Source organism: Hyperolius riggenbachi, chromosome 8 (genome assembly GCF_040937935.1).
Source record: "Hyperolius riggenbachi isolate aHypRig1 chromosome 8, aHypRig1.pri, whole genome shotgun sequence".
Lineage (NCBI taxonomy): Eukaryota > Metazoa > Chordata > Amphibia > Anura > Hyperoliidae > Hyperolius > Hyperolius riggenbachi.
In genome coordinates, this window is record NC_090653.1 from 237956165 (window position 1) to 237977399 (window position 21235).

Consider the following 21235-nt stretch of genomic DNA (forward strand, 5'->3'; position numbering starts at 1 on the left):
TTGAACAGCAGCTGCCCTAGGCTGTTGCCTGTGTGACCTTTGTAGAAATCCACAATGAAAGTCTTTCAAAAACATGGGATTCTTAGAAAATTCCCCATACGCTTTCACCTCGAGCTCCCGAAGCCTCCCTTTGATGGCATAGAGAGCAGTATTTGACCAAATTGGTTGAATATTGCTACCGGGCAGCCAGCGCTAGAACAGGGACGTAGAGCACGCGGGAAGGCTCTATAGGACCCAGTGCTTTCCCTCTCCTTAGGTAAGTATCTGTCTGATTGTTGTTGTTTTTTTATGAATTCCCATTGAATTTAAAGGGGAACTGAAGAGAGAGGTATATGGAGGCTGTCATGTTTATTTCCTTTTAGACAATACCAGTTGCCTGGCAGCCCTGTTGATCCTCTGCCTCTAATACTATTAGCCATAGCCCCTGAACAAGCATGCAGCAGATCAGGTGTTTCAGTGGTTCAGACTTATAAGTCTGATCTGACAAGACTAGCTGCATGCTTGTTTCTGGTTTTAATCAGATACTACTGCAGAGAAATAGACCAGCAGGGCTGCCAGGCAACTGGTATTGATTAAAAGGAAATAAACAGGACAGCCTCCATATACCTCTCTCTTCAGTTCCCCTTTAAACTGCTGTTATTGTGTGTTTCTATCTCTTACTTTGAGCCTGTATGTGCCAAATCCAATTCCGGTCAGAACTCATCCAAATTAGTGTTGTCCGGATCATGAACGATTCGAATCTTTGATCCGAATCTATTTTGTGAGTCGAATCATCCGAATCATCAAAATGAGTGGTTCGGATCGCAAAAGGGGCGGGGCCAGGAGTGACACGCCCCTTCTAAGCGGGGTCCTGGAAGCAGAGCAGAGATGGATTGCTCTGTTGGAGGGGACTCAGGGGAGCCAGCCTTGCAGGGACAGGTAGAGGGGACATGGGTGCCACTGCCAGATATGTGTAGAGCACACATACTGGCTATAACGTGCTGCTCATTATAGGCTGTCTGTTCCCTAGTTGTGCACAGTGAACACATTGGAAAGTTTTGGCTCGGCTCAGCACAGCTCAGTAACTTTGCAGGCACTGTGATTGCAGCGTAATATGATCCTCCTGCACTCGGCACTAAACAGCAGCACTTATCTTTGGGGAATGCTTTCTTTCACTGTGCGACGTTTCCATTCAAGGTATACAGATAAACATGTAGGTGAAATATATGTAAAGCATATGATTGCAGCATGTGGGTATTGTGTGCTAACAAACATTTCTGCTCTCTGCTCGTCCCTCCTCCCTTCTCTGTCCACTCCCTGCCCTCTGTCCATCTTCTCCCTTTCTCTGTGTGTCCACCCCCCTCTCCTTCTCCTGTCCTGCTAGTCATTTCTCCCCCCCAATGCTTCCCTTGTAAAATGATCCAAGATTCGGATCAAAGATCCGGATCTTTTCAATGATCCGGATCATTGAAAAGATCCGAACTTCCCATCTCTAATCCAAATGTTTGATTTCTGATTCACTGGAAGCCAGGGAATAGTAAAGGGGCGTGGCTGAAGACATGGCAGGGGCGTGACTCAGTGACCCTTTTTCCTGGCTCCGCAAGTAAATGCATATTACATTGTAGTTAGTAGTGCTTTTCTGATAGACAGGAATCAGCAACGCTACAGAAATCTCTGCAAAAGCACCCAATTGTGAATCAGTCCTGATAGTCCTCTTCACATATAACACTGGTATACCTACTGCAGTCTCTCCTCACTCACACTCATGCTCTCTGCGCCCTTCCCCTGTGGAGTCATATGACCCAGCGCTTCCAACATCCCCACCTGCGCATCTTCACGGTACTACAACTCCCATGCTGCATTGCGCTCAGCGTGTCTTTCGATTGGCCGGAGAAGGAAGCCGGAAGTGTGAGGTTGACGCGGCGTTATGGTGAGCTGGTGCTGTATTATTAGCTGTGAATGGGAGGTAGAGTGCAGTAATTGTGCTGTGAATTATAGAGCAGAGATGTGATCAGTGTCTTGTCTTGCAGGCCACAGGGAGCGATCGGGTGGCTGGAGCCGGGCTGGTGGCGTTCTGCACCGCCCTCTTCCTGTACTACACAGTGTGGGTCATCTGCCTGGTGAGTGACAGGTCCTCTTTACTCTCTGGCCTCGCTTAATAAAGGCAATGTGCTAAGTAACCTATCATGTGTTAGTAATTAGTGTCCAAAAATATATATATATTTTTTTTTAATAGATCAAAGTTTTAAATCTAGAGACTTCTAAAAAAAAAATGTCATTTGACATGCAGCCAATTGGGCCAATCAATGTGTGGGGATCACGTCCTAGAAAGCCACTGGAAGAGCCGGGGCTCAGGGCAGGACGAGTGGAGCGGCCGTCCGTTACAAGGAGCGTGCGTAAGTTACCAGCATACGCTACGCTGCGCTACTGCAGCATAGTGTGCTGAGCTCGCGCTCATCTCATTAACGCAGCTTGATTAATTAAGCCCCATGAGTGCAACTCGGGTGCAGTTTAAATGCAGCTGAATGGCAGCGGTGGTGTTACCCGATGGCAGAAGACTGTGCATGTCACATCTGAGCACGGTGCTCAGATTGGGGGGGGGGGGGGGGTGTATCTGTCTAGCGCCCGTACAGAGTGCTAACAAGCACCCGGCCAGGAAATTCACCGCCTGTCAGCTGCTCATATGAAAGAGCCCTAAGGCCAGAAACCCACTAGGAGTAACTCTTGCTAATGTAATGCTATGGGTGTGATCCCACTTGAGTGATGTGATTTTATAAAAGTCCCCCATAGCATTGCATTAGCAAGAGCTTTTTCAAATCACTAGCGCTTAGAAATTGCTCCTAGTAGGTTTCTGGCCTAACACAGTCCACTGGCCTCTACAGAAAACCAGTAGATGAACTAGGATACAATCTGTAATCCGCATGTACATGTTCTGACAACTATGCTGGAGCAATAATCATACCTTGTTAGGTCATCATATACTTTATGGTAACATAAGCTCATGTTGTTAATACATTGCATTCTTTTCTTCTCTACAGCCATTCATTGACAGCGATCATGCAATTCACTCTTACTTCTTACAGAGAGCCTATGCTGTGCTACTGCCCCTACTGGCACTTTTAATACTGTTTCTGCTTATGGGTGAGTTGCATTTCACAAGGAAACTTTCTGGCAATGTCTATTATTATTACTATTATTTAATATTTATAAAGCACAGACATCTTCTGCAAAGCACTACTTGTTACTTACTGTACCTGAAGCCTCATACACACGCTCAACTGCGGTCCTTATTGCAGCACAATTATCAAACCACTTTTGTTGTGAAACAAGTTGAAACACCCAAAAAAAGTTGTTTGCTATTGTTCACACAACTGAAAAGACTGATAAGCCGTCAATCCATAGTCTTATCAGTTGTTTGAACAATAGCAAACAATGGCAGGCACCATATTCCTCTCATTTCAGATTCCTGACAACTGTAACGAGAGGGTTATGAAAGCTGCCATATTTATATCCTTTTAAACAATACCAGTTGCACAGCAGCCCTGCTGGTCTATTTGACTGCAGAAGTGTCTAAATTACAGCAGAAACAAGCATGCAAATAATCTTGTCAGATCTGACAATAATGTCAGAAACACCTGATCTGCTGCATGCTTGTTCAGGGTCTGTGGCTAAAAGTATTATGGGGACAGGATCAACAGGATAGCCGGACAACTGGTATTGCTTAAAAGGAAATACACATGGCAGCCCCTATATCCCTTTCGCTTCAGTTGTCCCTTTAACCCTCCTGGCGGTCTATTAAAAACCACCAGGGGGGCAGCGCAGCCGTTTTTTTTTTTTTAAAGTAGCGAGCCTATGGCTCGCTACATGATAGCCGCTGCTCAGCGGCATCCCCCCAGCCCCACCGATCGCCTCCGGCGATAGGCGATCAGGAAATCCCGTTTAAAGAACGGGATTTCCTGGAGGGCTTCCTCTGTCGCCATGGCGACGGGGCGGGATGACGTCACGGACGTCGTGACGTCTAAGGGAGTCCCGATCCACCCCTTGCCGCTGCCTGGCACTGATAGGCCAGGCAGCGCAGGGGTCTAGGGGGGGGCTGTGTTGCGACTCGGATAGCGGTGATCGAGCGCGGGGCGGCGGCGATCGAAGTGCTGACGCAGCTAGCAAAGTGCTAGCTGCGTTCAGCAAAAAAAAAAATTACTCAAATTGGCCCAGCAGGGCCTGAGAAAACCTCCTGCGCGGCTTACCCCGAACGTAGCCGCCAGGAAGGTTAAGAATGCAAGCTGCCTGACTGCCCTGCTGATCCTCTCCCTATTATACTTTTAGCCATAGACCCTGAACAAGCCTACAGCTCAGATGTTTGACTGGATTTGTCGCATGCTTGTTTCAAGTGTGAGTCAGACACTCCTGTACATATAATCCTCATATAGCCCGCTATAGCCTGCAGGCACCCAGTGCTCAAAAAGGGTATATAGTGTCCACCAGCATTGGACAAACAATATGTCAGGCCTAGTATGATTTTTACCACAGGGGGTTACACTTTTATTCCACAACCACATATGTTAAAAACAAAACAACTTACATTGTGGGTCCATGCAAACTGGACCCAACTGCATAAAATTCGCTCGTAAGGGTTTTGCACTGACTGACATCAAAGTGCACCTTATTATATATAGATGGTTGCTCAGAGATAGCCCGTCTCTCCTTCCCTACCAGGTTTCGGCTCTATGCCGTCATCAGGGGATATGGAGAGCAGGCTGTGTTAGGGCTATAATATAACGAACTTTGGAATAAAATTTTAAAATGTAAACATATAATTATTTAATTACCTTCAGGACAGAGTAATCCACTATCACCGTTATACCGGGGTAATGTCTATCCAAAAGTATTGCATATCGCTCATTGGTGGAGCGGTGTCAGATGACCGCCTCCACCACTCGTCCAGTAACATGCACAATGTTATATATTCGCCCTAACACAGCCTGCTCTCCATATCCCCTGATGACGGCATGGAGCCTAAACCTGGTAGGGAAGGAGAGACGGGCTATCTCTGAGCAACAATCTGTATGTAATAAGGTGCACTTTGAAGTCAGTCGGTGCAAAAACCTTACGAGTGAATTTTATGCAGTTGGGTACAGTTCGCATGGACCCACAATGTAAGTTGTTTTGTTTTTAACATATGCGATTGTGGAATAAAAGTGGAACCCCCTGTGGTAAAAATCATACTAAGCCTGGCATATTGTTTGTCCTATGGTGGTGGACACTACACACCCTTTTTGAGCACTGGGTGCCTGCAGGCTATAGCTGCATGATTGGGGATAAACAACAGCGCTGAGGATAAAGGTCCGTACACGCGCCGGACTGGAGGCAACGACGGGTCCGTCGTTGCCTCCCACTGGGTGGGTGTTCCAACGACAGTCCGGCGTGTGTACGCACTGTCGGCGGACTGATACGGCTGTTTCTGAGCGATCCGCCCGGCGGATAGCTCAGAAACAGCCGTATCAGTCCGCCGACAGTGCATACACACGCCGGACTGTCGTTGGAACGCCCACCCAGCGGGAGGCAACGACGTCGTTGCCTTCAGTCCGGCATGTGTACGGACCTTTATATGTACAGTGTTTGAAGTTCCACTCTGGATTGGAATCTACCTCTGGCAGCTAAATCTTTTCATTCGTGTGCAGCGCTTGATAAACCCCCTTTTGCAACATAGTCACACTCCTGAAACCAGAAAGATCATCAGGATGGCCAGGCAAGTGATATTGTTGAAAAGGAAATAAATATGGCACCCTTCATTACCCCTCTCACTTCAGGTGTGACTTAATATTATAAGATCAGTGTGTTCAGCCCATGTAAGATTACCAAGAAAGGTGCAAAAACAAGTAATACATTATAAATCTCTGGCAATTCCTCAAAATACATTATGTCACTATATATATATATATATATATATATATATATATATATATATATATATATATATATATATATATATATATATAATATAATGTTTGGTTATTCCCAGGATCCACTTTAAAACTTTTGGTGCACGGGCCTTTTCCCATTCAGCAATTAAAGAGAAACAATTAAAGAGAACCCGAGCCAAACCTAAAATTTAAAAAAAAAAAAAAAGCATACTACCTTATCCAGGATGGTAACTGGTTCAGGTAATGTCCATTGCTGCTTTCTGCTGCAATCCTTTAGTTTCACTTCTGTGACCTTTGGGGTCACAATGCTGCAGAAGGACATGCAGGTGAGAGGCGGGATGCAAGCAGAGGAGAGCCAGTGAAAGGCTCTTATGCTGGGAATACACGGAGCGATAGTGCCTTATCAATCGAGCCGCTGATGGCTCGATTGATAATATCCGACAGGTCCGATGACCGCACAGATCGATTCCCCCGCTCTATACCAGCGGGCGGGGAATCAAGCGGAAGATAAGGAAGCACCCGCGGGGACGAGCGGGAATCGATCCGGGGGACGCGGCGGGAGTCGCCGGTTCGCCCCGTGTAATCCCAGCATTAGAGCGAACACTGTTAATCCAGTGCAGGGGACTTGGGCACAGCTGGCGCCACCATAGATCATAATAGGAATTACGGCTATAGCAGCGCCCAGGGAGTAACTTTGGCGCAGTCAGAAGACGGGGCTGAAGTTACTTTTAAAACACAATAATTCGGCTTCCAGCAATTGCTGGAAGCCAAATTATTTCATTCCCCCACTATCCATGGCAGCCTGGAGGGGGAATAGTATTTAACACAGCCAGGAACTTGTGCAACAGCAGGATCAGCCATATACCGCTGTATCCTGCGCCCAAGTCTCCAGCGCTGATACCTCTCGTTCACTCTTAGAGACGGGAAGGGATGTTCCCTATTACTCTGCCGACAAGCACCTTGTCACCAGATGCAGGGGGGGGGGGGGGGCTAGCGCAGCACAAGGGAGTCTGTCAGCGGCTCAGAGGACACACAGACATGTCCATTAAATGGGAACATGCCTGTGTCCTTTTTTTTTTTTTTTTTTTTTTTTTTTTTTTTAATATTCAAAACTGCCTCGGGTACAGAGATGGGGCCTCTTGCACTGATTAGGAACTAAAGGCTCTGGTCCCTTTAACTTCCCTGGCGGTATGATTATTTCTGGCTTTTAGGGTCTTTCAGGTCCTAAAATCAGGAAAAAAAAATCATGCCGCCAGAGTCTCTGCAGCAGTCCCAGCACTTACCTCCCTAGGCTCCAGCGCTGCAATTTTACCTCTGTCCTCCGTTTGGCACTGTAACTCTGTAGTGAGATCGATGACTGCGATCTCACCAGAGTGATTCAGGGCCTCGGAGGACAGGAAGGAGAACAGATTCCGACATCTGGATCCCCCGGGAGGTGAGTAAAAGTGCCCCCTGCGCACTATACTCTACATTGAACTCCCGACGGCTAACCCGAGCTACACTGGGCATTACCGCCAGGGAGGTTAACGCCCGGAACCTTTTTTTTATGTTTTTACTTTTGCATCTCCTGAGCGCTGTGATTGCCCTTTCACACTGCATATTGGTGGTGAGGTGCGCAGTCGCGCCGCACCGACAGAAACAGATCTTCGGAGTATACCGCGTCACTTTGCGGTATTCCCCATCTGGCCTCCAGCCATGCAGGAAGTGTTGCTCACTTCTTGTTCGGCAATCGATGACGTGCACGGAGGCGTATTTCTAAATGCACAACGCAGATAATTGTGGCGGGTTTTTTTAAATTGGGTGCATTACCATAGACTTACATGACCGGCTCGACACAGATCGCCGCAGGAGCCATGCAATAGCGTAGGTATGGAAGCGCGTTAGATAGGTCACTTCCAGCGCAGCATACCACAACGTGGAGAGTATGAACTCCCCCATAGATTTTCATAAGGCTGTGGTAGCCGTGCGACAATTTGCAGCACCGCCTCCGTGTGAAAGGGCCCTCTACAGTCTTCAGGCCGTCAGGAGCCAAAGCGGAGACGCGCTGTTGTGTCCCGTGCTTGGGAGCAGCCGGCATTAAAACTATGCGGCATCAGGATTAGGCAGCCACAGATGTGGTGTAGTTTTAACTATCAGTGGACCCAAAGCAATTTAGAAAAGGCTAAAAACCCACCTCTTTTCCCGAGTTTATGAGATGTAGAACGCAAGGTCACAGCGCTTTGAGTCCCCAGGGAGAAAAGCGCTATAAAAATACTATTAATAATATTATATATGAAAACAAACCAATAAAAAGAAATAGTACATATACAGTATATAAAGTGACAACTACTAATGGGGAATCTCAAACTATATATATTTTCCATACCTAGGTCACTAATTAATCTCTGTGTAATACATAAAGTGCTGTAGAAATGTGTACACCAAAGCCCTGGTGTGTCCTATGGTGGCTGCAGTGAATGTAACAAAGGCTAAGAAAGAAATCCTACCTGATCTCTTAGGTAATGGATGTCCTGTGGGGAAAGGCCTACAGCCTATTGCAGTGGCTCACTGTTTCTTCAGTAGGATAACAAATCGACTACCATGGAATTTGTGACTTAAAAAAAACCTGAGGTGAGAGGTGTATGGAGGCTGACATATTTATTTCCTTGGAGGACCCGCAGGCTTCCTATTTTGGGGTCACTGCGCAACTTTGTCAGTCGCCGATCCCATGTCATTTATAGCGGCCAGCCCGGGAGCAGGAGCGCTTACCTAAGGGGCCGGTGAGTGTCTCCTCTTAAAGTGGACTCAAATTAAAAATACAAGATTTCAGAAATAAAATCTATTTTCTAAATTCTAATACTAAATAGCAGCCTTTTTTTTTCAGCTGCATGATGACAAATATAAAATATTTTACATTTATTGGAGGAACCCCTCCCTTCCTTTCATATTGCCGGGAAAGAATCTGGCAAACTGGTGAAGTAGATGGTGTCCGGCAATGGAGGAATTGCTAATGGCTGCCCCCAGTATAACCCTAGCTATGAAAAGAGAAGGGTGAAAAGCATGCACTGAAATGCTCATAGGCTTGAAGGAGTGTTTATTTATCTTTGTATGTGTCAGCGTGGTGCAACTAAATATTTTGAATTAAAAAATGTTTGGTTTGGGTCCGCTTTAACAAGTAGCTGTGGGTATGCTTATATGCGCATCTGCTCAGGGCCCCTTTGGACCCTGTTGGTCAGGCCCTGGTGAGCCAATCACAGCGATTACAGCTTATATTCGGGAAAAAAACATCCTTAAAGTGAACCTGAACTATTGCACAGGACGCAAGGAAAACCTATAAATGCACCCTGTCTGTTTTCGAGAGAAGAGCCTGTCTAATTCCCCCCCCCCTTTTTTTTATCCTCAAGTAATCACAAGTGTAATTTGATCTCTCAGTCGTGTCAGCACAGAAATTCAGGAAGTTCCTCAGCTATTAATTATATAAACACAGAATGTTAAGTATTTGTCTGCTTCTGTGAAAGCAGGATTTATTGCAGGAGATCTGTAAGTTGTTACAAAGAAATTTTTTTCATTAAACGTTATTATACTATTGCTTATCTTTTAGAGCAGAGAGGAAGTTCTGAGTTCAGGTCCACTTTAAGGGGCCAGAGCCGTGTGGTCCCAAAAAAGTTAAAGGACAACTGTAGTGAGAGGGATATGGAGGCTGCCATATTTATTTCCTGTTTAAACAATACCAGTTGCCTGGCTATCCTACTGATCCTCTGCCTATAATGCTTTTTCCCATAGTCTCTGAACAAGCACGCAGCAGATCAGATTTCTGACATTCTTGTCAGATCTGATGAGATTAGCTGCATGCTTTATTCTTGTGTATTTCAGCCACAGGGCTGCCAGGCAACTGGTATTGTTTAATAGGAAATAAATATGGCCACCACCATATTCTTCTCACTTCAGTTGGCCTTTAAAGGGGAACTGAAGAGAGAGGTATATGGAGGCTGTCATGTTTATTTCCTTTTAATCAATACCAGTTGCCTGGCAGCCCTGCTGGTCTATTTCTCTGCAGTAGTATCTGATTAAAACCAGAAACAAGCATGCAGCTAGTCTTGTCAGATCAGACTTATAAGTCTGAACCACTGAAACGCCTGATCTGCTGCATGCTTGTTCAGGGGCTATGGCTAATAGTATTAGAGGCAGAGGATCAGCAGGGCTGCCAGGCAACTGGTATTGTCTAAAACGAAATAAACCTGACAGCCTCCATATACCTCTCTCTTCAGTTCCCCTTTAAACAACTCTAGTAATTCAAACAAGATGATGTGGCAGATTGAGTTATTTCAGATTTGTGTATGGTAACTTGAACATGTGTATAATGAGAACTTGCGGTATGCAGTCCATGTTGATCTGTAATTTCTCTTTATGTTTTATCAGGTATCTTTATTTTTTATGTCATGTGGAAAAGTCGGAGCCCAAAGAAGAAATCCCAGTGAGCAGATGAAGACATTGCTGATCTGGCTAAAGACATCCTGGATTTCAGAGACCTGCAGCTGACCTCTCCTCAGGGTCTCTTTCCCTCTATGTGTGATGGAGCTACCAGAGTCAGCCACAACCACAGTGAACTTGCATCATCCAAGTTTTCTTCTTTACTGACTAAAGTGTCTAAATACTGCGTATAATGAATATTCTGTATCAATACCAGACTTTTATTATTCAGGAGGTACAGCTGGAACTGGCATAATGACACAATGTGTGGTGGATCCTGTGAGCTTTGTGTGTGGGATCCTGTGAGCATTGTATGGGATCCTGGCTCCTGCCGGCCTAAAAGGTGAAATATTCTGTATGTTAGAGCAGATGTTTATCTTCTACATTCCTTCAGCTAGATGCTAGCTTCAGACAGACTGCAGGTATTTAGTGTGGTTCTAGGACATAGATGTGTATATGGGTAGCACAGTGGATTAGTGGTTAGCACTCTTGCCCTGCAGTGCTGGGTCCCGATTCCCTGGGGGCTTCTGTTACTTGAACTTATCTGCCAAACCATGAGGCCCCATTCACACTATAAATCGCTAAACACTAAAGAAAACGCTGAGCTTTTTTCTGGCGTTTTCTAGCATTTTCCTCCACAGGGTTTTCAGCGTTTTTTATTACTGTATGAGATAGTGTTTTCAGCGATTTGCGTTTAGCTCTCCCATACAGGAAATGGCCGCTAGACAGGAAACGGGTGTTTTATGGGTAATCTGCAATATTTGCTGAGTAAAAGCGCTGGAAAAACGCTGAAGATTGTGAACAGCCCAGCGTTTTGGGGCGATTTTGAAGCGCTCCTATCTTTAACATTGAAGCGCTAATCGCTCAAAATCGCTCAGAAATGGAGCAGGCTATGAGTTTGCGTTTACGCTAATCGCTGAAAAACGCAAAATGCTTAAATGAGAACAGCCACATAGACTTAACATTGCACAAGCGCTTTTCAAAACACTAGTGATTTCCAGCGATGCGCTCTAGTGTGAATGAGCCTTTATAGTGAGTCTTTAGATTAAAAAAAAAGAGAGACCTGATTTATAAAGAAACCTACATAAGTATTTATAGTTAATCAAAAATATCATGGAATGTTTGAAGAGCATCTGGAATACTCTCCTCTTATTATACAAGCATAACAAAAGTTTGCTTTCCTAAAACAGAAAGAATTTGCGATAATTCAAGTTGGAGTGAGCTTGAGATGTCTCCCAGAGCAACACTGCTGAATATATGCAAATTAACCATTGTACCCTTAGAAGCTAAACACACCTCCAGATCCGCTGGAATGCAATGATGTGTCAGCTTGTTAATTTGTACAGAGCCATAATAATCCAACATGCATACAGACTGTTTCGGATTGTTTGATCCTCATCAGCATGGATTAATTTGGCTCTATGGAGTAGGGCTTGTGAATCCGAGAGGCACAGACTAACCAGCAAGCTCATGGTGACCCAGAACTCATTGGAGTGTGTAAAGGACTACAATGGTCCTAAAAGCCCCCCATTATACAAGCATCAAGGGGTACTTGAGATCACATTACCTTTAATGGGGGGTGCTTGGCCAATGCACTCATTAATAAAAGGGAATATGGTAAATAATGTAGAAGAATACCTGAGCTGGAGGATATTTTAAAAATGGATGGGAGCATCCCCCCCCCCCCCCCCCGTTCTCCTCCATTCCCTCCCAAATTGCGCACAGCTAGGAGAACTCTGCGCATGCACATGATGTCATGACTACATAGTGTGCATGCGCACAGTGCTCCCGGCCATTGATCAAGCACACAGCCCTGGGCCAGTGCCTGCGCACTACTGCCTGACCTGGCTGACCCAGAAGTAGCTGCGAGAGACATTTGGTAGAAAAACAGGGGGAGCGGTGGCATGAGGACTACTTCATATAAATACCTGCTCCCCCAGGATTTTACATTATGCTCCAGGTCCTGTATCCTTCAAAGGGAACCCGAGACGATCTGTTCCCTTTAACAGATGCTGCTTTAGAAGATCCCACAGCTCTTCACACAGTGTACTGGTACCTATATATGGAGGAGTTTAAACTTAAAATAAACCTGACTCAAGGCAAAGCTACCTAAGCTAAGCACAGAGGTATGTTGGTGCTGGATCCACATACCTTTGTGCGTTGTCTGTTCTTCTTGTTCCTTCTGGTCCCTATAATCACTCCTTTAAAACTGACTTTTGTCTGAAGTCAGCTTTTCAGACACGAAGAGGCCGGCTTGCAGCAATGTTCTTTTCTATCCTCCTCCCATTTCCTTCTTTTTACCCACCCCATAAGGGGAGTGAATAGGCAGGAAAGAGGAGGGACGGATGGTGATGGGAGGGAACAACGTGAGCAAGTCTCTCTTGTCTGAAAATCTGACTTTGCCCAAAAGTCTGATTTTTCAAAGTGTAATTGCAGAGACCAGGGGGAACGAGGTGAAGAACAGACAATGCACAGAGGTAGGTGAATCCAGCATGAACAAACCTCTGTGTTACCTCAGGTGGCTTTGCTTCTGGTCAGGTATCCTTTAAATCATAATACATGATCTACATGTTTTTGGGGCAGTGATTTTCTCTGGGTTCACACTGGATGAAAACCTAATCCTGTAAAAACATCCATTTTCTTTTTCAAAAGGGTCAATTTGTTAAGTTGGGCATCAGTTTTTGTTATCCGCGTTTTTCGTTCCATTTTGCGTCGCAACTCCTCGGCATACCCATCGGCATTTGCTTCTGTCAATCCAGAAAAGTTGTGCAAACATGCGTTCTGTTTGTCGTAATGGACTGAACAGATAAGTTCCAAGTGGCCTAATGTGAACGCATCCTATTGCTTTGCATAGGATCAGTTTGCATTTGTGCCAATCCATTCTGTTTACTTCCGCTTAACAGAACATTTAGTGCAGTGTGAAGCCATCCTTAAATTTATTATACAGCAGATAGCCTGCATATTTATCTACCGAGAGGTTTCCTTTAGTCAAGTGTGTGTACGCGCGTAAAGGTGCATACACATGCTTGACTAAATTCGGCTGAGGCGCTTGTTATCGGTGTGTGTGTGTGTGTACAGTGGCTGGCTATTCCAAACCTGTGAGCGATGGGCGATCCCATTGTCTACACCACTCCCCTGCCCGCCTCTGTTGGCCCTCCTCCTCTCCTCTTTCCTGCATAGTAACACACAGCGCATCGTCAGATACGGAGCTGCCTCGCATGGGTCCAGCCTGGCCCAGTGATGCGGCCCTATGGGATTAAGTCCCGATCCCTGACATCCATCAACGGTGTGTATGCACTGTTTGTATTCTCTTTGGGCTCTATAAGTGCGATTAGGTAATGTCCCAAATGCATCAGAGGAACGCCCAAATAAACCTCCCCATTTAGCTGTCTTGCTTAACGTTTTGCCCAAAACAGAAAGGAAACACTGTCTGGGCACTTCTCTTCCTGCACTCTGGGCTGAAAGGGGTTTAAACAAACTATATTCCGATTGGCTTTCCTGTTTGCTGGCTGTTTTCGATGTGGTGTTTTGGATTTAAAGAGAGGAATTTTGTATAAAAACGGAATTAATAAAGTTAATTTTTTTTTTTTATCTGCCTTGTTTTTGTTTTGTGGCCTATATTTGTTTAGATCCTTCACCCAAGAGATAAGATTGAATCCTGCGTAAAGTAAACTTGTCTCACACTAGATGCAGTGCCCTGTAAGGTCCTGTTCACACTACAAATATCACAAAGAGGCTATAAACTTGCATACATATTTATAAGCCTTTTTATACTTTAAGGCTACTTGCACACCAAGACGTTGCGTTAGGTGGCACGTTAAGGTCGCATAACGTGCGACCAACTCAACGCACGTAGCAGTTAAAGGTGGACGTTCTTGTGCAGCGTTGACTAGCGCGTTAGAGTGATCTGACGTCATATGATATGCGCCGGTTATTGCGCGGTTTACGGCGCACAATGATGACTATAAATAGACTTTTTTTTGGCTTATTATTGTGGGTTGTTTGGTGTTGGAAACATGGATGTGGAGGAAGAGATGGTGCTTGGTGGCATGTGCATGTTATTTTTTATGCGTCTTCTTCGTCGCAGGCGTCGACGTCGGCTTTTTTGGGTCCATCCCCTCTTAGTGGACCGTCCTTTAAGTGGGCATTTTCATACCCTCCTTCCTGACCTGTTGCAGGACTCCTCAAAGTTTTTCTGCTACACGAGGATGTCCATTTCCAGGTAATATACCATAGTTTTGTGTAATGTTTTCAATTATCCAGCAAAAATTATTATCCATCGCTTAATTGGGTCCCTACTACATAGTGTAATTTGCATAATGTTTGTGCAATGGTTGTTATGTTTTAATTATACCACTAAATGTGTTTATAATCAGAACAAGCTCCTTGCATATCATTTCACCTTGCCTTTCCATTTACTTACAGTGTAAATGACTTAGGTGAGGTTAGTGTGTTAAGCAGGTGGCTGAGTGTTATAGCCATTGCTTTCAGAGGCAGAGGGGAGGAGGGAGGCTGATAGTGGTTTGAATGTAAAGTAAAGCAACACTGAGAGGGATTGTGTATTTCATCTAACAATACCACTTGTTTGCCATCCTGCTGCTGTCTGTGTCTGCAGTAGTGTCTGAATCATACAGCAAAAAGAAACATGCATGTAATGCTGTATACATGTAGTGTGTGCAGCTGTTCAGTGTGGTTGCTCAGTGGCTGTGGCAAAAACTATTACAGACCCAAGATCACCAGGACACTCATACAACAGGTGTTATTGGCAACTCCCAAACATATCCTATGAAGTTTAGGTGCCCTGTATACACACTCAACTTGTTAGAAACCCCTGCCCTCAGCCTCTAACAATGGGACAAGCTGACATGTCTGGCCTCATCTTTCACCTATGTAATTATGTTTGTTTAATGACTGATTTGCTTTGCAATACAATAGTGGTAATGTGTTGTTGAAGTTTGTTGTTGTTGTTTTCATTGCAGCTTTTATGTCCTGCTGGATTTGGTGAGATCTGATCTCACCAAGGCTCACACCAACTATCGGCAGAGCATATCTGCGGAGGAGAAGTTGTTGGTGACCTTGAGGTATTTAGCTAAGTCATTTGGTATTGTTAATGTGTATGTAATGTATAATTTTAATGAGTACTGTTTTTAATATTAATTTTTTTTTTTTGTTGTTTTCCTTTCAGATACCTTGCAACAGGCCAGTCTTTCTCCTCTCTGCATTTTTGTTTTCGGCTGGGGGTGTCGACCATTGGCTACATAGTGCGCGACACATGCCGAGCCATCTGGTTGCGGGTGGCACCTAGGCATCTTCGCCCACCGGAGGAAGCCAATTGGCAAGAAATTGCTAATTTGTTTTGGGAGAAGACAAAATTCCCCAATTGCCTAGGTGCCATTGATGGCAAACACATACGGCTAGTCATGCCTCCGTTCAGTGGCAGCCGTTACTATAATTACAAGAAGTTTTTTTCTCTTGTTTTGATGGCTATAGCTGATGCCAAGTCACGGTTTATTTATATTGATGTGGGCTCATATGGGAGCTCAAGTGACTCATTCATCTTTCAGCATTCCAATTTTTTCCGCAACATGATGGATGATCGCTTGAACTTCCCAGCCCCCATGCCTTGGCCTGGCACAACTGGTCCTCCTCGACCATTCACTCTTATTGGTGATGAAGCCTTTGGGCTGAGCCAACACCTCATGCGCCCTTTTTCTTCTAGGTACTTGTCTGTGGATCGCAGGAATCGTACCATGTTTAATTTTCGTTTGTCCCGGGCAAGGCAGGTTGTGGAGTGTGCCTTTGGTGTTTTGGCCAATAAGTGGCGAGTTTTGCATAGCTCCATCAACCTTTCTGTTTCCAACGCCATCTCTGTAGTGAAAGCAACATGCGTGTTGCACAATTTTGTTTTGGACCTTGAGGGTGTGTCGCCAGATGGCAGCGATTCTTGCCATCTGCGCGATGTCCGGGCAAACCCACCACGGGGTACAAGGGATAGCTTGTCACTCCGTGATGATATGATTTTGTATTTTTTGCATGAGGGTAGAGTTGATTGGCAGGACAATTAGCCATTTTTTTTTTTAAAATTTTCATGCAAATAATTTTTTGGTTTTTTCTGGATGCCTTGTTTTCCTTAGTAGGTAATCCAATGTAAATAGTGTAGGGTCCCCTCTATGAGATAGGCCTTGCCGTTGGCAGAGGGGCTTAACCACATTCATGTTGAATTGTGGGACCAACAATCTCGCAGGAAATAAAATAGTGTATATGTTTTGTTGAATTGTGCAATATGTTATATTAGTAATGCAATGTTGTTAAATTATTATATATTTGGTCTTAAATGCGCCATGTAAGTCGCATGCAAGACCAAAAAATATTTTATTATTCTATGTGCGACGTTAGCATCGCATTACTATCAAAAATGGTTTTCTTTGCACCATAATGTCGCATCTTGACATTTGAGCAGACTGGCACTATAAGGTCGCATATAGAAATCTCGGCAATACTGGCTCCGTTAAGTCGCATAGTTCGTGACAAAAATACTAACTTTTTCATGTATACAGTCTTCGCATTGTGTTTGAGGGACAGCTAATGTATGTAGGTCCGCCTCTCACTGCAATATTTTCGCCATAGCACCGCCTCTATCATACCCTCTCAATCTGCATGTACAGAGTGGGGCGGGGAGAGGCGGCGATAAGGCTAAAGAATGTTGTAGATGGAGTCAGAGCTGACACTTGTAGCTCCACCTCCACGAGTTCAAAACAGCACGAACATGAAAGTCTATAAAGTCCTTCCCCTTAATGCGACGTACACGCCGCATCTAGCACATTATGATGGTATTAATGCGAGCGTATTATCGCATTGTATGCGTCCATAATCGGTCATGTGACATATCAGAATCATGTGTCTACAGGAAGCTAATCTACATACTTCCTGTAATTGCTTTTGCATGGGTTGTCTGAAAGATGCCACCAGCAGCATTTAGTGAAGATGAGAAACTTCTGTTGGCCAAAGTAAGTTGGAAAGAAACAATAGTTGGGAGTACATAGTTGATGTTTTTGCACTATGATAATGTTAATGTTGGTTACAATCCTTTGGCTAATTATATTTGAAAATACTGTGTGTGTTTATGTTTATGCTCTGTTAGTATAGTTGTGTACATACAGTCTGTAGGATTCATCTAATGATAGGTGTGCTGTGGGGTGACATATTGATGATGAAATATAGTTTGCATAGGAAACGATGACTGTAGTCATCAACTGATAGTGAGTTATGTTGGAACTAATGTTTGTTTTTTATTTTGTTGTTGTTGTAGATAATGATTTCAGCGAGATATGACCTGGTTCGTACCCGGTATCAAAAGCGGACCATTTTACTACGTGCCCAGCAGCGCATAATGGAGGCCAATTATGCGTACCACAGCATTGAGGCCCTGAAAAAACGCTGGTCAGACCTCAAGCGCCGTGATCCGGACTTTGTACGCATTGTTCGGCGGGACTTGCGACAGGGTAAGTCATACAAACTTCGTTTTTGTTTTTTTGGTCATTTAATGCATAATTGATGTTTAAAATGTGTTCTCCAGAAGTATTATGTTGATTTTGTGGTACTTTGAAAACCGTCCTCCTCCATGTGATAGTCACCGGTTCAGCCTTAAGGCCCATACACAGGCAGGATGTGAGGCAATGACGGGTCTGTTGCTGGCCAGAGTTTCAACCCACAATAGCGTGTGTATGCGTCGGTGTGTGACGGAGAAGCTTGTTCATGAGGGATCCGCTGAGTGGATCTATCACAAACAGCCTAATGAGTCCACCGACAGCGTGTACACAGGCGCTACTGTGTGGTGACAGTGTGCCCAGACAAACGCAACGACAGACCTGTAGTTGCCTTCCATCTTGCGTGTTTACATCCCTTTGCCCAATTTAAGTCCAACATACATTAGAACAACAAGGAAACAAATCAACCCTCACATTTACAGGAAAAACTTTACTACAATATTACCAGGAGATTGGTGGTGGGAAGTGGATGCCCTAATAACACATACAAGATGTGTGCAAATGAAATAGGCCTCACGTTTGCTCACACATGTTGGCCAATATTGGACCGAGGTTGGTTGTGTGGGTGTGTGGCGTGGCAGGTTTGGAAAAAACCAAACTGGTACGCAACCCCTACAATGCTATATAAATGTATGCAGTGTGTACACCATTTACACATGGCGGCTACATTACTCTTTGCAACATGTTGACAGGCCATATGGTGGTGTTGCGCATACAAGCTGATTATGCTCAGCGTCCAAACTCAGACGCTATGCACTACTAGCGTGTATGCCGGATTGACCAGTGAGATGTGCGGACACTGCATTGTGAATGCTGTCGGACTGCTAATGTATACATACACTCAGAGGCAGGACAAGGTCCTCCAGCACCCAAGGCTGAGACACCAAAGTGTGCCCCTCCATCCCTCCCACCCCAGCCATCACACACTGATTGCTATTAGACTAAGAGGCGCCACAGGGCCCACAACCTCCCCAACACCTTAATATCTAGTTATCTGCCTTACAGTCACTGCCGTGTATCCCCTTTTCTTATTTATTTCAGCTTCAAACACAATGAGGAATGACAGCTGAATGAATTCTGTGCCCCCTCCTACACTGCGCCCTGAGGCTGGAGCCTCTCCAGCCTATGCCTTGGTCCGGCCCTGCATACACTACACACCATACATAACTTTTTTGGCACATGGACAAGGGTGATGCAGCTGCTCAGCCAATTCCCTGATCTTTTTACCTTTAAATCGTATTGAAATCTGCCACTATGATCTGGCCACAGTAAAGATGTGAACATGTTGTGCATTCAGACGCAATGACATATACATGTGTCTGTGTTGTGAATCAGCACATACTGTTTGGAATGCATCTACACCGTGAAGAAGGCCACACATCATACAATGGTTCTGGTATCTTGATATACAATCTATGTGAATGTTTTGATATTTGATGTATGTTAAACTGGTATAACAATCTCACACTCTAATTGTATTTTAATTGCATGGTGTGAGGCCACCTTCACACACAAACAACCAAATATAAGTCGTACACTCTCATAAACACACCAGGTCATGACTCCAAACCACATGTGGTACAGACCCTTCACCTACATGATGTTTGGATCAACATGGCAAGGTTACGAAGGCTGTTTGCGGAGCGTAAAATGTGTAATTAGTTAACGTTTATTAAATGTTGATGCAAGTAATGCATTGTGAAAATGATAAATGAAGTGGCAGCCTGTGTATTATGCCTACATGGAAGCTGTTAACCCATTTTTATCATGATATTTACATATTGTTGTGTAACTAATGATCACATCATATGTTTGTTTTATGTCTTCAGCTTCAACACAGAGGAGAGCACAGAGGCCTGGCCAGGCGCAAGCCCCCTCTGCTCCAGCACAGCCTGCTCCACCACCGGCGGCTCAAGCACAGCCTGCTCCACCACCGGCGGCTCAAGCACAGCCTGCTCCACCACCGGTGGCTCAAGCACAGCCTGCTCCACCACCGGCGGCTCAAGCACAGGGCAGACGACGGATTTATGTTCTGTCTGACTCGTCCTCAGAAGAGGACACCTATTTATAATTCTGAAGAACATTTTGTAATTTTTATGGTGATATACCAGTTGCTCCCCTGTTAATATTTTGTAAATACAGTTTTGTTGTAAAAAAAAAACATGGCTTCCTTATTTTAGAATATGTTGTTAGTGACCTGCACATAAATCTAAAAGGTACATACACACCACCTGCTATCCAAACACACTATATATATATATATATATATATATATATATATATATATATATATATATGTGTGTTTTGTAGGAGCCGCCACCACTACATCTCCAACCTCTATCTCCTGGCACACACAACCACTGTAAATTGGTGTATGTGCAATGATGGTGGATGCTTGCCCAATAACCATCCTTGCTTTGTGTAATGTAATGCTGGATACACATGCTGCATTTTGCCATCCATGCCACACAAGATTATGGTTTTATTGATTGTTGATAAACATGTTACTAAAATATGACGATGTATAGTAATGTTTAAACACATGTACATTTGGCCACATTGACCTAAATACACATGGAAATGACAATTCAACATGTTTCCTATAAAGGAGTATAAGAGAATTGAGTGCAACATATATTGTAGGAAGCCAACGTGTGTAGCCAGCAAAACTGATAATTACCCAAATCACCGTAATCAATGTTTCATTAATATTGGTGACAATAAGTACAACAGACGTAAGATTGTTGGTAATGCAATGGTTTACACATGTGATTAGTCCTCTGCGTTGAGTACATGTCTCATTACTGTTTCAAAATGGACATGTATAAACACATTAGGATATAATCGTGCAGTTCTTATTACATGGTCAATATATCTTACACACACAAATGCAATGAGAACAGTTGATTAGTTCCACAGTTTATTGCACTGTTAGAATGGGGACATTGCACTCAAACCCAAAAGTAAACATCACTCATAAAAAATCAACAAAAACATTATCCAAAGTAACTATTTACATCAAGGATATTGTCTATCCTCATGCGGTGGACCATATGAAGGAGGAAGATTTGAGGTATTATCCGGATTTTGCTGAGGATTGGGAGAAGGGTCATATTGAGCTGCAGCATCATAGTGTTGGTGGTATGGATAGGGTAGAGGATACATTTGAGGAGGGTGACTTTCAGAATAGTGCCTGTATTGATGTGGAGGCATAGAGATTTGGGATAACGGTGGGCGGAAAGGGATAATGGGTTGAGAAAACATGGGTGGGTGGGATGGCAACAAGGGGTTTTCGGATGGCATTGGTCCTGTGTAACTTGCCATATGTGGCCTCTGTAC

General features: G+C 44.4%; 2 protein-coding genes across 2 annotated transcripts; both read left to right on the forward strand.

Moving 5' to 3' along the window:
* Window positions 1–1820: 1820 nt before the first annotated feature.
* Window positions 1821–13937, forward strand: DPM2 (dolichyl-phosphate mannosyltransferase subunit 2, regulatory). The gene is made up of 4 exons (XM_068248391.1): window positions 1821–1909; window positions 2010–2099; window positions 3018–3120; window positions 10299–13937. Exons 1-4 carry the CDS (start codon window positions 1907–1909, stop codon window positions 10355–10357), a joined length of 255 nt encoding a protein of 84 aa, XP_068104492.1. The 5' UTR covers window positions 1821–1906; the 3' UTR covers window positions 10358–13937.
* A 620-nt stretch (window positions 13938–14557) lies between these two features.
* Window positions 14558–16414, forward strand: LOC137527442 (uncharacterized). Its single transcript, XM_068247957.1, has 3 exons — window positions 14558–14571; window positions 15329–15430; window positions 15535–16414. The coding sequence occupies exons 1-3, from the start codon at window positions 14558–14560 to the stop codon at window positions 16412–16414; spliced, it is 996 nt and encodes a 331-aa protein (XP_068104058.1).
* Window positions 16415–21235: the final 4821 nt, after the last annotated feature.

Coding starts and splice junctions, on each gene's coding strand:
- LOC137527442 (XM_068247957.1), top strand. Junction 15,431..15,534: donor AAGTTGTTGGTGACCTTGAG/GTATTTAGCTAA, acceptor TTTTCCTTTCAG/ATACCTTGCAACAGGCCAGT.
- DPM2 (XM_068248391.1), top strand. Junction 2,100..3,017: donor CAGTGTGGGTCATCTGCCTG/GTGAGTGACAGG, acceptor TCTTCTCTACAG/CCATTCATTGACAGCGATCA. Junction 3,121..10,298: donor AATACTGTTTCTGCTTATGG/GTGAGTTGCATT, acceptor ATGTTTTATCAG/GTATCTTTATTTTTTATGTC.